The sequence below is a fragment of the Rattus rattus genome, chromosome 8 (assembly GCF_011064425.1).
Source record: "Rattus rattus isolate New Zealand chromosome 8, Rrattus_CSIRO_v1, whole genome shotgun sequence".
Classification (NCBI taxonomy): Eukaryota; Metazoa; Chordata; class Mammalia; order Rodentia; family Muridae; genus Rattus; species Rattus rattus.
The window spans coordinates 99,698,728-99,714,018 of NC_046161.1; the positions used below are offsets into that span (position 1 = coordinate 99,698,728).

The following is a 15,291-nucleotide window of genomic DNA, read 5'->3' on the forward strand; positions in this document are numbered from 1 at the left end:
AGGAAATCCACATTCATATTCTGCCTTTCACGAGTACCATAGAGGCAGATGGCAAAAAAAGAAAGAAATCCTTGCTGTTAGGGATTTAGCTCAAGGCTTTGTGCTTAGAAAAAGGGGGTGGGCTCTACCCCATCCACCTCTTTTCTTTCTTCTCAACTTAAATATAAACAATCTCTCAATTAGGAGCTAAGATAATATACAACACAGATGTAGAACACTGCTTGTTCAGTCTTAGGCTGCATCATAGTCTCGGGGAGGCATATTACAAGAGACTGTGGGCCGTCCCTGGAGTTTCTGGTTGAGTCTGAGTGGTGCTTTAGAGTGTGCTGTTGTTGCTGACTGGAGACTGCCCTCAAGGGCATCACTGGACACGCAGACCTGGAGCATTAGGGCTGTTTCATGTATGACTCTGGATTTGATGTAGGTATCATTTCTAAGGCTCTATAATTTAACTCTGTGAACCACAAAAAGACATTGGAGTGGGGTTCACATCACTACTTGGATCTATCAGCTGAAAGTTAGTTAGGTTAGTGGCCTGGTTTCAGGCCTGTGTTTTACTTGCATCTCTGACCTGAGCCATTTCTCTGGTGGTCCATTGGCCTCAGTATGGCTTGTAAGGGGTTAGTGGGACTGTCTGTTGCTCATGTGAGGTTTCTCCTGTCCCACCTGGCTGTTAAGCTGCTGTTGTGGGCCCCACCCCTGACTGACTTGTTTGCTTTTTTTCTCCTCTACTACTTTATTACATCTCCTAATGGAGTTGCTTTTGTTGTAGACGCAAGTGGGACGTTTCGCCCCTCAGTTTTCTGGCTACCAACAACAAGACTCTCAAGAGCTGTTAGCCTTTATTCTAGATGGATTGCATGAAGACCTGAACCGAGTAAAGAAGAAGCCTTACCTGGAGCCAAAGGATGCCAATGGGCGACCAGATGCGGTATGATATTGAAGCTGTCTGCACAGTGTCCCAAAGAGACTTCCTTCTGTTGGCAGCATGGGAACAGTCTTCTGGTGTTGGGGTTAGTGCGAGGGCCCCGTTGCCTCTCAGTGTTATCAGTGACATGGATGCATTCGTTCCTAGTCAGAAAGGAGGATAACTATAGTTGCCCCCCCAGTGTTCCAGATCGACCTCCCAGAGCCTTTTGAATATTAGACAGGCACACCACCTGTGAGCTCCATCCCAGGCCAACTGTAGTTACTCCTCGTACTTTTTCGGGTTTCTTCAAGTGAGTCAGTTTGTTTAGTATTGCATTGGCAAGCCAGGAACGAGCGAGCACTGAAGACTTCAACATGCTGACAGGGTCTTCTCAGCGCTCTTACTGCTCTCTCCAGTTCATCGGTGTTTTTTTGTGGTACTGGCCATAAAACCTCCAACCTCCTTCCTATTGGGCAAGTGCTGTACCATTGGGCTGTTGTTATGACCTCCTTGTATTGTTTAGTTTGAAATGCAGTCTTACTAAATTGCTCAGAATGGTCTTGACCTCAGTCTCTAGTCCAGGAAGACCTTGAAATTGGCGTCTTTCTGCCTCAACTCCCAAGTAGCCAGGGTTACAGGCCCATTTTTTTGTGAGACAGGATCTCATTAGTAGTCTGGGCTTGCATCTGACTGTATATTTGAGAGTTCCTAGAAATTTTTAATCTTTTGTACCCTCTTCTTCCCTTGATTAGTAAAATATCTAGTTAAAAGGAAATTTAAGACATATATACTGGATGCCTTGATTTTTCTAGGACTTTATAATGGAATTTATTTTCGGTACCCTGTTGCATTGAAATAATTGACATGAATGCTTTAAGGTAGCTTTTAAATCTTAAACAACAGTTAGCTTCCAGAGGTCCTGAGTTCAATTCCCAGCAACCACCTGGTGGCTCACAACCATCTGTAATGAGATCTGATGCCCTCTTCTGGTGTGTCTGAAGACAGCTACAGTGTACTTATATACAATAAATAAACAATCAATCTCTCCTAAGGCTAGGCAGTGACATTCCATGCCTTTAATCCCAGCATTTTGGAGGCAGAACCAAGTGGATTTCTGAGTTCCAAGCCAGCTTGGTCTATAGAGCAGCTTCCAGAACAACCAGGGCTACACAGAGAAACCCTGTCTCAAGAAACCCAAAACCGTAATATCCCCTAAGGGCTTTAGATCATTAAATACAAAAGGATTGGTCTATCCCCCATGGGACCTATGTGCCTACAGTGCTCTCAGGATCCCTTATTCTCCACAGATTCTTTGTTGATGTCTTAGTAAATGTAGTTGTATGTATAGAGCTAGCCTGTGGTGAGACCATGGTGCACTGAGTGCTCTCGGCTGTTCTTTGTCTCCTGGCGTTTTGGATTCCAGGGGAAGGACAGCTGTTGAGAATCTCCTACTGAATCCTTGTTCTTTCATCTAGGTGGTAGCAAAGGAAGCCTGGGAAAATCACAGGCTGAGGAATGACTCTGTGATCGTGGATACTTTCCATGGCCTTTTCAAATCTACTTTGGTTTGCCCAGAATGTGCTAAAGTTTCTGTGACCTTTGACCCATTTTGCTATCTAACTCTCCCACTGCCTTTGAAGAAAGATCGAATTATGGAGGTCTTCCTGGTTCCTGCTGACCCTCATTGCAGACCTATCCAGGTAACAGAATCCTCACCTTCATAGCACCCCTCACTGTTTGGACTCTGGTCCCAGGTGGGGCTACTCTCTGTCTGTTGCATGGGGAGGGACTCCATTGACTGTCCCTGGGTCCCACTGGGCTTCGTCTGTGTGCGCCCTGGCCTCTCTCAGACGTCTGTGTGAGCATTATGTAGGACCTATTGCAAAGATCCTTGGAATAGATATTGGGTCCTCTGTCACTCTCCCACCATGTAAATTCCTGTAGCTGTTCTTCCGGCTAACGGTTCTTGAATGTTGGGGAGGATGCAGTAGAGTTTCCTTAAGTTTGTCTTCAAATCAGGTAGGAGAGCAAGCCAGATGAGAGGTCTTCATGTGTAATTCTGCTGGTGGCAAGGGGCAAGGTGATACCTGCTGGGTGTGGTTGTGCACACCTTTTCTCCTGGTGCTCAAGGGAGGCAAAGGCAGCTAGAGCACATCTGAAGGTGAAGCCAGCTTGGTGTTTGTAATGACTTCCAGGCCATCCAAAGTAGAGTGAGGCTCTATCTCCAAAAAACAGAAAGGGGGGCGGGGGAGGAGAAAGGTGATACACCTATCAAATGGCAGTTCATATGCTCTTAGCGCTTCTTAAAGGAAGCACTGACCCAGTCCAAAGGTAAAGGATAGAACAGTGTCTAGGCAGGAAGGAGGCACTGCCTGAATGTTGTAGCTATGCTAACACCAGAGGCTTGGCTCTGTCAGCTGGCTGTGTGACTCATCTGGGCCATGCACTGCCTCTGGAAGAATCCCATGTCCCCAGGATGCATGTTCCCCCTCAGGTCATTTCCTGTCTCCTGTCACCTTGACTGTTTCTCCTTTGCAGTACCGTGTGACTGTGCCATTAATGGGGGCCATTTCTGACCTGTGTGAAGCACTCTCCAAGCTGTCTGGCATTGCTGCAGAAAATGTAAGAGGGAGTCATTAGTAGCCCTTATCACCGTTAAGTCACTTTATGGTCCTTTGAATTTACTCTCAAACTTTTGGGAGGTTGTTGTTACTGGACAGCACAAATGTCTTGGATACCTCATACCTCCCGACCTTGCTCATGATCCCTTCCAGTACAGGGAAGCACTGTCTTTCTTCCACTGTGATGGGGCCACCCATTGTCAGAAGGACAAGAGTAGGGCTCACCTTCATCATGGTGTGGGTGTGGAGACTGGCTCTGGAAAGCCACTGAGGTTTAGGCCCTGACCAGTGTCTGCTCAGCACTCACTTCTCACTAGTCCTCCTACTTGAGGGCAGATGTCATCAAAGAGCCACGCTGACTGACAGCCATGCTGCTCCCTTCCCGTCCTGGCCGCAGCTTTGGTGGTTCTCTGTAGGCAACACTTGAGCAAGGCATTTCTGTCCGTTGTTTCTGGGTTTTAGTCAGTGAGCAGAGCTCTGTGAGCCATCCTGTCATCTTCTTGTACTCTTGATTCTCAGATGGTGGTCACTGATGTGTATAATCACCGCTTCCACAAAATTTTCCAAATGGATGAAGGTTTAAGCCACATCACGCCTCGAGATGACATTTTTGTGTAAGTACTTAGCAGTTTCTGATACACGAGCAGAGGAGCACTGTGGAGACTGCTCTGACCTAGGTGCTCAGGTGTGTATATCCTGGTGCCTGGCCACCAGAGATGCATGTTCAGGAAACTTGGCCTCTCTTAGTATCAAGAACCTTTTGGCCGCACACAGCCCTGCACAAACACAGCTCTGGTCAATAGATTCTGTTTGCTAAGAGGACTAATTTAGCAGTTCTGCTGTCAAAGGTTTTTTGCTCATTAAGAGTCACAGCTGGCCAGTCGACGGTTGCACGAACCTTTGATCCTAGCCCTCAGGAGGCAGAGGCAGGAAGATCTCTTGAGTTCTAGGCCAACCTGGTCTACAGAGTGAGTTCCAGGACTACACAGAGAAACCCTGTCTTGGACAAAACAGAGTCACAGCTGTAAGAAAGGCCAGGGCAATCAAAGGGCTGTTGTATAGAGGAATTTGGGGTTTCTGTGCCCCAGGTGCCATGGTGACACACTCTCATTTCAGAAATGAATAGCCATGGGCATCTCCGGCATTCTGCAAAGCTCTGAGATTCAGCTTTTGAAGTTTCTCACTCCCAAGGGAACACTACGAAGTGCTGCTTTGTGGCAACGCTTTGGGAAATAATGGTGTGTCCTCCTAGGTGCAGAACTGCAGCTTCTTACTTACGCTCTTCTTACTTCTCACTCAGAAAGACAGTCAGTTGGTTTGTTCAGTTGTGTAGTCTCAGCAGAGCCAGGCAGATCGGATCTCTCTGAACTTGAGACCAGTCTAGGCTAGAATAGCCAGTGCTCTTAACTGCTGAGCCATCTCCCAACCTCCCAGATGACTTTAATAATCTCTTTTCTCACCATGAGGTGTTGGCTCACACCTTTAATCCCAGCACTTGGGAGGCAGAGGCAGGGAGATCTCCATGTTCAAGGCCAGCCTGTTCTACAGAGCAAGTTCCAGTACAGGGCAACAACAATCAAAACAAAACCTTTTTTTTTTTCCCTTTTCTTTCTTTCATTCATTCTTTTTTGTTTTGTTTTGCTTTGAAATTTGTCTTTCCATGTATGAGAATGTGAGCGACAGAAGACAGAAATTGTACAGGTGCCACAGCTGAGGTCTGAGGACAAGATAAGGGAGTTCGTTCCCTGCTGCCAACCATACAAGTCCTGGGAGAGAGCTCAGGTCATCAGGCTGGTCAACAGATGGCCTTTACACACTCAGCTATCTCCCACCTCCTCTTTCTTTTATCTATTTCTTTATTTTTTTTTGAGGCAGTTTTCTCTGAGTAACAGCCCTGGCAGTCCGAGAGCTCAGTTTCACCTGCCCCTGCCTCCAGATCACTGGGACCAAAGGTGTGCGTCACACCGCCCGTCACCTGGCCGCTGAAATTGCAGATATGTGCTGCCATGTTCCCTGTGGTTTTTTTTTCTTTTTTTCGGAGCTGGGGACCGAACCCAGGGCCTTGTGCTTGCTAGGCAAGCGCTCTACCACTGAGCTAAATCCCCAACCCCTGTTCCCTGTGTTTTAACCCTAATCCCCAAACATGGGCTTTCTCCATTGTGAAAACTAGTGTGCACACATGCCTAACTGAGGAGCAGTAAAACACCTCCCTAACAGTGCTGCAAACTACCATGAGCTGAGAAGGTATACAGGACTTGGACCAATCTTTGGGAAATTAAAATTACTTTAAAAGTGAGTTGATTTCAGAGAGCCATGGGAAGGGTGCCAAGAGACACCAGTGGGCTAGCTTAGTAGGGAAAGGGCTTCCTGCCCAAGCTGGAGACCTGAGTTTGGCCACTCCAATCCACATAGTGAAAGGAGAGAACTGATCTCCACACATGTAACACCCACACATGCGCGCGCACGCACACACACACACACACACACACACACACACACACACACACACACACACACACACGGGCTTGAGCTCATATTTCCAGCACGTGTGTAAAGCTAGACATGGCGGTCCCTGCCTGTAACCCCGGTGCTGTAAAGTTGAGGTGGTCTTGCTAGCCAAGGGGCTTATCTGAAATGGTGAGTGCCAGCTTCAGTGAGAGACACTGACTCGGAAAATAATTGACTGCAGAAAAGGCCAGTGTTGACCTCTGACCTCTACATACCACACCACCATACACGTACAGCATACACACACACACCATACACACACAACATGAGAACGTGAGAATAGTGGCATAGTGTTTTGTCTTGGTTGTTTGGTTCATTGATTTTTGTTTTGAGACAGGGTTGTCTTGGAGCTTACCATGTAGACCAGACTGGCCTCAAACTCGGTGAATCATGTTCTTCTGCCTCCTGCGTGCTGGATGTAGATGTGAGACTTCACCTCTGGGAACAGATAGTATTTTTAGCTATGTCACATGCTCACCACAACCCTGGTCGGCGAGTAATGCTGCTAAGTACACAGACCTGAAGTTAGAGTGTTTGCCTGGGTCACTCCAACCTGAGAAAGACACGGTGAACCTGGAACTTGGAGCAGCCTCACTCAGGCCCAGCTGCTGACCATGACTGACTTCGGTCTTCCTTCACGACGACGCGTTAGATGCGTTGTTTCTAAAACTCCCACTGCACCAGCCAGCAGGGCCGTTCAGTAGGTATGGCTACTGGCTGACAATCTTAACTGCTAGAATTTAATCCTCCAATCCACAGGGAAGAAGAGAACCAGCTCCTCTCTAGTTGTCTTCTGATCTCCCTACCTGTGCCATACATGACATGTACATGCGCATACACACACACACACACACACACACACACACACACACAAACACGCACTTCTGGAGCTTGCACCAGCGTCTAGCACCTATCAGGTAGCTTCAACAGCAGTTTCAGGGAATCTCATGTCTTCAGCCTTCTGACGGCATCATGTGCATGTGTATGGTACATATGACCCTGAAGGCATATACACAGATGTCAATAAAAGTGATCTTCAAGGGGTTTTTGTTTCCCTGCATAACTCCTAATGAGGACTCGGCCAGGCATTGGGGAAGAGGGTTGGTGTGCACTTTGCAGAACCGGACTCAGTGAGCTTGCGTGTGCGTTTATTGGGAGGGGGGAAGACTGCAGTCAGTCACCAATAATTTTAGTAACGTCTCCAGAATAACAGTGTTCCCTAGAGGGAATGTCCTCCTCCCTGACCATGTAAGGCTGGCACTGTTTGTTCACTGTAGACCAGATTTCAAAATAATTTATTTGTATTTGGTGGTTTGCTTGGCTTTCTCTGGATTTTTATAAAATCGGATGTGACTGGATGTGCTGGTGTGTACCTCTGTCCAGCATTGGGGAGACAGAGACAGGTGGGTCTGTGGTGAGTTTTACACCACCCCGGCCACCATAACAAGTTCCTGACGAGCCCGGACTACATAGTAAACTTTTTCAAAACTAAGAAGTGGGGAGGGTATAATTATACTCTTTTGCCTCAGTGATTTTGAACATTGACGGATAACTGGTTTTTAGTTTCCCCACTTGGTAAGTCTTTGGCTGGTAGTCTCAGTGTATATTCCTGTGTTACATTTGGCTTTATTACACAGCAGGGCACTAAGAACACAGTTTTAAAAGTTGAGCTTTTAGCTGGGCAGTAGTATCGAACACCTTTAGTCCCAGCATCAGGAGGCAGAGGCAAGTGGATAGATTTCTGTGAGTTCAGGGCCAGCCTGGTCTATAAAGTGAGTTCCAGCACAGCTATGACTACACAAAAAGCTCTGTCTTGAAAAAGCAAAAAGGAAATGAAAAGAACACCAACAGCAGCACACAGCAGTTGAGCTCTTGGCAAGGCCTGGTGTCAGCTTGCCAGTATTTTAAACCTGAGGACTAAGGCAAGACAACTGAGCAGCTGAACCTGTGAGGTCCACAGCTGTGCTAACCAATATAATGCCAGCATTTGGGAGGTTTAAGCAGAAAGTTTTCTGTGAGTTCAAGGCCAGCTTGGGCTACATACTCTGTAGAACTCTCTCAGAAACAAGCCTGCGGGGACGGAGCCTGTGAATGCAGCTCCTGGGTGCTCGCTTGTGTATACAGAGCACTGGGTTTCATCCCTAACTCAGATAAACCCGCACGTCTGTAATCCCAGCACTTGGAAGGCAGAGGTGGAAGGATTAGAGGTTTAAGGTCCTTCTCAGTTATGTAGTGTGTTTGAGGCTTGCCTGGGATATGGAAGGAAAGAGGAACAGAGACAGAGGCTAAAATAGTAATTTTTAAAAGTTGAGCTTTTTGGTGAGGAAAAGTGAAGTTGGAAGGTGAATTTTCTGTGATGGCACCGATGCTGGCCCTCATTTCCTTTGATGATCAGAGAATTGCCTGTGGTTTCCATCTTTGGGGACTAATGTAGCCCAGTGTCTTTGAGTTCTGTAGGTCACACGCATTGACAGTGGTCCTCGGTGAGATTATTCACTCAGCCTGTACTCACCTAGGAAATGGCTGATCTTCCTTTTCTTCTAAAAGTTACCCTATCTTTTATCGTCACAACCTCACCAGCTTGCAGCTTCTATCTGTTTTGCTGACAGGGACCTACTGCTAAAGGTTCCCTCTCTGTGACTCACGCAGGTATGAGATCTGCACCACTCCCATGGATGGCTCAGAATATATCACTCTCCCAGTCTACTTCAGAGAAAAGAAGTCCAGGCCATCGAGTACTTCCTCTGGGGCCGTGCTCTATGGACAGCCACTTCTTGTTTCTGTCCCTAAGCACAGACTAACCCTCGAGTCCTTATACCAGGCTGTTTGTGAACGTATCAGGTTGGTACCGGAAATGTAATTTGATTGTTATCTGAGATTAATGGGTCCAGCAGCTGGAGTCGCTGGAGTTTTTCTGTAGATCCCAGGGTCTCACCTCCTGCTGGGAGGGAGGGTCGGGGGAGCTGAGGGGCTGGAGTGGCTGGTACACTAAATGACACGGGCCAGGATTGTCCAAGCGCTGGTTCCTAGAATCTTACCTAGGATGGGAAGTACTGGATGGCATTTAGTTGGAAGAAAAGAGGGCTTGCCCAGCACGCACAAAGCCCCGTGTTCAGTCTCCACAGCCCTGTAAACCAGGCGTGGTCACAGTCACACCTGTAACCTTCGTACTTGAGATGCGGGCAGGTGGGGCAGGAGCAGAAAGTTCTCTTTAGGTATATAGCAAATTTGAGTCCAGCCTGTTTGCAATCAAATCAAATAATGCTCTTGACATTCCTAGAAGACCTGAGACTAGCCCTTCTTGATGTCTTTATTGACTTAGTAAGTTAGCATGTGATCTCTTAGGTTCTTCCTAATTTCTTGAGCCATTGCATTGTGCTTGTGGATAACTGAGTCTGTGAATTATGCTTCATGGCTGTAGAGTAGAAGAGTTGATGCTAATACTAACAATCTTCTGTTTCCTTTTAAGCCGCTATATAAAACAGCCTTTGCCTGAGGAGTTTCTCAGCTCTCCCTTAGAGCCTGGGGCCTGCAATGGCTCTAGGGATAGCTATGAAGGTGAGCATTCCTGCTGTGGGGCGGTGATGCCTCGTTGCTCCTGATGTCATCTTCTGGGAAGGCGCCAAACACCAGGGTGTATTTGTCTGGACGGCTCAAGGGTGGGGGTCTCAGTCACCGCCAACCTTTGGACCTTACAGAGTTGTCTAAGATTCCTGCTGATACACATGAGCCTGGAAGGACTGGTTACTAAAGTTAGGAAGCACGGCCAAGGTTGTTCTGGTTTTACAGCTAGGGATAAAGGCCAGAGTCTTGCATGATCACTGACCGCTGTGCTCTTCTCCCAGGCTTCCAGAGTCGGAATTTATTTCTCATCTCTTAGCGTTTACTTTCCTAGCATGAACTTGTACACACCGTCTAGCGTGGCTGGTGAGCCTTTACTGCCCCTAAGGGACAGGTTTCCTGGCTAGCTAATCAGAAGGCTGAGGCTGAGTATCTTCCTAGGAAATAACTGACTTTAGGTCGTAGGAGAGAAGAAAGTCACGGTTGAAAACAGTGCAGTGTGTTCCTTGCAAGCCCCGAGGCTTCCTTCCCTTACTGTGGCCAGGCGCTGAAGACGCCATCTTCACACCGGAGTGCCTGATCTGTGCTGTAGTTGTTACTCTTTTTGGAAGTGTAGGTGATCGTGTGCCCTTATTCCTGTGAATCCATAAATGGTCTCTAAGTTCTTTTGAGTTTTTTAATTTTTTTATGTATTATTCTTGTATCCATGTGCCTTGTCTATGCGTGGGTACATGTGTAGGCTGAGGATTACGTTTTGGAGTTAGTGCTCTCCATCTGCCTTTATGCAGGTTCTGGGGAACAAACTCAGATCACCACACTCATGCAGCACATGCCTGTATCCACTGGCGTCCCCTCTAACCCCGGCTGGGCTAGAACTCACTCTGTAGATTATGTCTACCTTTACTTCCCAGTCCTCCCAAGTACTAGGATTGCAAGATTTTAAATTTGATTTTAAAATTCTCTTTCTTGAAAAACTGCTCTTGGATATTGAGTGTTTCATTTTAGTGCATTTCTCTCTGTGAAGCTAATGGTGACGTCAAGAGCAGGACCATGTGATGTGAGGAGCTCCTGCCAAAAGGCTCACTCAGATTCTCAGTCAAGGCACTGGGAGGCAGAGACAGGCAGATCACAGAGACACACACACATACACAGACACACTACACACACTACACACACACACCACACACACACAACAACATACACACAAACACAACACACACATACACACACACTTGATAAAACAAAATAAATAATTGCATTTATTCTCTGAGTGTCTGTTTCCTCATCATGGAATTAGATGCCTTGTCTGCCCCTTGGGGTCAGTCACGTGTTAAATCAGGTAACTAATAACTAGAGATGTATAGGGGTGAATACACTCTAATATATAAAACAAAATCTATAAGGAAATAATAATGCACTTTAGAATTAAATAAATGTTTTATGATTTCTTTGTGGGTTATGTCGCTTTGACATAGGGTCTCCTGTAGCCCAGGCCAGCCACAAACTTGTCATGTGGTTGTGGCTGGCCTTGAACTCACGTCCTGCCTCAGCCTCCTAAGTGCTCGGGTTATAGATAGCTATCACCATTCCTGGCTAAAGATTCCTAACATTTAAATATGGGGCTTACACAGATCATTTTTCATGTGTATCAGGAGATGAAGAAGAAGAAATGGATCATCAAGAGGAAGGGAAAGAACAGCTTTCTGAAGTGGAAGAGAGTGGTGAGGACAATCAGGGAGGGGACCCTACTGAGACCACCCAAAAGGCGAAAGGCCCGCCCCGCCACAAGAGGCTTTTCACCTTCAGCCTCGTGAACTCCTGTGGAACTGCTGATATCAACTCGCTGGCCACTGACGGAAAACTACTCAAGCTCAACTGTAAGTGCTAGCTCTGCCTTCCAGGTAGACTCGGGCACGTAAGATGGCTTCAAAGTCATGTTACTTGACATTAACTGTATCAGGTGTTAACTCTTTGTGTAGCTCTAGGACTGAGTTAGAGTCCTTAGAGAAGGACTGAGGACACACACATCTTTCAAAGGATTCTTACCCTGTCCCTTTGGTAGTGGAGTGGCAAGTTTAAGACAAGCCTTCTCTCTCTCTCTCATTTTTATGTGTTGACATTTTACCTACTTGTATGTCTGCGCTCCATGGAGACCGGAAGGTAACACTGAATCTCCTACAATGGAAATTACCACTGTGAACCACCCAGTGGATGCTGGGACCCGAACTCTACAAGAGCACCAAGTGTTCTTCACCATCTCTAACCCCAGGAGATCCTAGCCCTAAATGTCAGCTGGCCTCAGACCTGTTATGTAGCTGATGCTGGCCTTGAACTTCTGGTCTTCCTGTGTATCTCTTGAGTCCTTAGATTTCAGGCCTGTGCCACCATGTCCAGCTGTCACCCTAATCCTTGATATCATGACCTCAGAGGCAAACAGGCTTCCATTGCTCTGCAAGAGCTTTCCTCTGCCTCAGTGATCCTATGGTCACGTTAGGAGCATTGCTGTTAGGAAAGAAATTACTGGTTAACAACCATTCTATGCTCTCTTTCTCTCTCGGCTACCCTCTCTCCTTCCCTCCTTCCCTACCCTCCTTCCCTTCATTTTAATTAAAACAATTTTTTTGTTGTTGTTTTGTTTTTTTCAAGTCAGGGTTTCTCTGTAGCCCTGGCCTCAAATTCACTGAGATCCCCCTGCCTCTGCTCTCTAAGTGCTGGGATCAGAGGCGCTTCTCACTGCTGCCCAGCTTTAATTTTAAAATGCATTCTATGTGTTTGCGTGTTTTCCTGCATGTACGTATGTGTGCTATGTGTGTACCTGGGGCCTGCAGAGGCACTGGAGCTGTAAGATGATATGAGCCTCCCATTTTGGGTGTTAGGGACTGAACCCCAGTATTCTATAAGAGTAGTAAATTATCTTTTTGGGGGGGTTATCACATAGTCTTTTAAAAGTCTGGAAGGCGGGGCTGGGGATTTAGCTCAGTGGTAGAGCGCTTACCTAGGAAGCGCAAGGCCCTGGGTTCGGTCCCCAGCTCCAAAAAAAAAAAGAACCAAAAAAAAAAAAAAAAAAAAAAAAAAAAGTCTGGAAGGCTTCATGAATTTGCACGCCATCCTTGCTTAGGACCACGGGATCTGTGTGTTGCTCCAGGCGTGTGTGCCCGAAGCGAGCTTGTGAATGATCTTAACCACTGAGCCACCTTTCCAGCTCCTCCCGTCCCTTTCAGGAAACTTGTACGTGAATGGGTGTTTTACCTGTATGTGTATCCATGCACTGTGCGAGTTCCTGCAAAGGCCAGAAGAGGGAATCAGATCCCCTGGGACTGGAATTTCGCAGTCGAGAGCCAGTGGGTGCTGGTATAGAACCTGGGTCTTCAGGGAGAGCAGACAGACAGGGCACTTAGCTGTTAAGCCATCCTTCCAGCCTCCTTCAGCTTTTTACGTGTCACATATTTATGTCCCAGTACTAGGGACTAACCTGGGGGACTCGTACGTGAGAAGCAGGGGTTCTAGCCCTGCACTGCACCTCCCTATCCTCCTCTTCCCTTCCACAGTCAGTCGTTTCTGGGCTTTCGCTGCCCGCCTCTCTGTGTGCTTACTACATGCATGCCTTGTGTTCACACAGGCCAGAAACTAGAGTTACAGACTTTGTGAGCCACTGTGCGGGTGTCGGGAGCTGAACCTGGGTCCTCTACAAGAGCAGAAAGAGCTCTCAATCCCTGAGCCATGTCTACACTCCCGTTACATGCTTTTAATAACAGCATAGTCGAGATAGTTTATATAAATCTGTCCAGCCACAGCATTGTTCTGAGAGTTCCTTCTCTTTAGTTTAGGGTCTGTTCAATTCTTGTGAGCTCTTCAAATGTAGCGTTTGTGTGCTTTGTCCTCCAGAGGTCAGCCCTGGTATCGTTCCTCTGCTCCCAAGCATGTGGGCTTTTCTGTTTTCACAGAGGTTATCCTGTTAAATGACCCAACAACAACTTAGTGTGTGTGTCGGGGGAGGGGAGCTGCACCGTGTGTACCTGATCCCTACAGCCAAGAATTACAGGCAGTTGTGAGCTACCACACATGGGTATAGGGATCTGAACTCGGATCCTCTGGAAGTGCAGCAGCTGCTGAGCAGTCTCCTGAGTCCTCAGTTTTCAGACAAGGTTTTCCCCAGGCCTGGGACTCACCAAATGGGGCACTGGCTGATCCGCCATCTGCAGAGACCTACCTCTGTCTCCCTCTCCGGCTTTTTGCTCAGATTGAACTTGAGTTCTTAGGCTTGCGTAGTAGGCCCTGGACCAGCAAACCATCCACCTTTACGGTTCGGGTCTGTTGGGGTGGGGGTGGGGGGTGGTTTTGTTTTGTTTTTCCAGACAAAAATTGTTCAGTGTAACAGCCGTGGATGCCCTGTAACTCAGTCTGTAGACAAGGCTAGCCTCAAACCCACAGAGCTCTGCTTGCCCCTGCCTCCCAAGCACTGAGACTAAAAGTGTATGCCGCGGTTCCCAGTTCCTTTGGGTTTTGGAGACTGGGTTTTATGTGGTCCATACTGACTGGTCTTGCATGATACTGCATTGCTGGTCCTGAGCTCCTGGTTGTACTTCTACTTCCTAAACACTGAGATCACAAGCATAAACCACCTCACCATGCTCTCAATTTTAACTTTGCTTCCTTAATTCAGTCTCCCTTGCTGTCTTTGTCTACCATTCAGTGCCATAGGACGCTTGCCGGTAGCAAACTTCATCTTTCAGGGATTTCGTTGTTGTCCTGCTTGGTGTCTGTCCAGTGTTTGAAAACGGCTACTTTATCCATTGGGTCAGATGTTCTTGGGGTTCAGGCGAGAGGCTGAATCTGCTCCCGGGTACTTCATGGTGACTCTGTTTGGCCTGCCAGATTCTGGGGGTTGGGGTTTATCTGTAGTATTATGGGAGACCTTGAAGCTTTGGGAGGTTGAGATTCAGAAAGGCTGCCCCCAAGTTGTAGCATTGCTCTCCTCAGTGGCTGGTGGTGGGTGAGCAGGTGTGGCACTGCTGCCTGAGTGTGACCGTCCTCACTCTGGTCACTTGGAGAGCCTCTCTTGGTGTTGATCATTCCATAATGAGTGACACTATGGTCCCTCCACAGCTCGATCCACACTGGCCATTGACTGGGACAGTGAGACCCGAAGCCTTTACTTTGACGAGCAAGAATCTGAGGTATGTCATCTGGGTTTGTGTCAGTGCTCTGTTCTGGTTTCTGCTGAGGAAATATGTTGATATTCCTCTCATTGATTGGACAACAGTTAAACAAATTTTCCTTATGACTTGAAATGAAAAGCTCCTAAGACTGTTGCTTTATGTCCAGAGACTGCAGAAAACGTGGTCTATCCCAGGCTGAGAGCCTCTGCGTCTCTCTGCCAGGACTCAATGCTTCTTTCCCATAGGCCTGTGAGAAGCACACGAGCATGTCCCAGCCCCAGAAGAAGAAGAAGGCTGCAATAGCCCTGCGGGAGTGCATCGAGCTCTTTACTACCATGGAGACCCTTGGGGAGCATGACCCCTGGTATGCAAGTCCCTAGGCTCTGAGCAGGGGGCTGTGGACCCCAGGGTCTAAGGTTTGCTGGGACCATCTGTGTGCACAGAAACCTCTTACTGTACCTGGACAGGTCATCTTTTTCTTAGCCGGACCTGTAATAAGTATTTGTGGGTATGGAGGCTGGAATATATTTTG

At 47.4% G+C, this 15,291-nt stretch overlaps 1 protein-coding gene across 1 annotated transcript in view; it reads left to right on the plus strand.

The window, feature by feature from the left end:
* Usp4 (ubiquitin specific peptidase 4) overlaps window positions 1-15,291 on the plus strand; it is a 42,611-nt gene that overhangs the window by 20,610 nt on the left and 6,710 nt on the right. Inside the window, exons 10-18 of the mRNA XM_032910624.1 lie at window positions 773-931; window positions 2,386-2,610; window positions 3,449-3,532; window positions 4,051-4,145; window positions 8,689-8,880; window positions 9,509-9,597; window positions 11,253-11,477; window positions 14,707-14,777; window positions 15,005-15,123. Coding sequence (XP_032766515.1) covers window positions 773-931; window positions 2,386-2,610; window positions 3,449-3,532; window positions 4,051-4,145; window positions 8,689-8,880; window positions 9,509-9,597; window positions 11,253-11,477; window positions 14,707-14,777; window positions 15,005-15,123 — 1,259 coding nt within the window. The remainder of the gene's footprint in view (window positions 1-772; window positions 932-2,385; window positions 2,611-3,448; window positions 3,533-4,050; window positions 4,146-8,688; window positions 8,881-9,508; window positions 9,598-11,252; window positions 11,478-14,706; window positions 14,778-15,004; window positions 15,124-15,291) is intronic.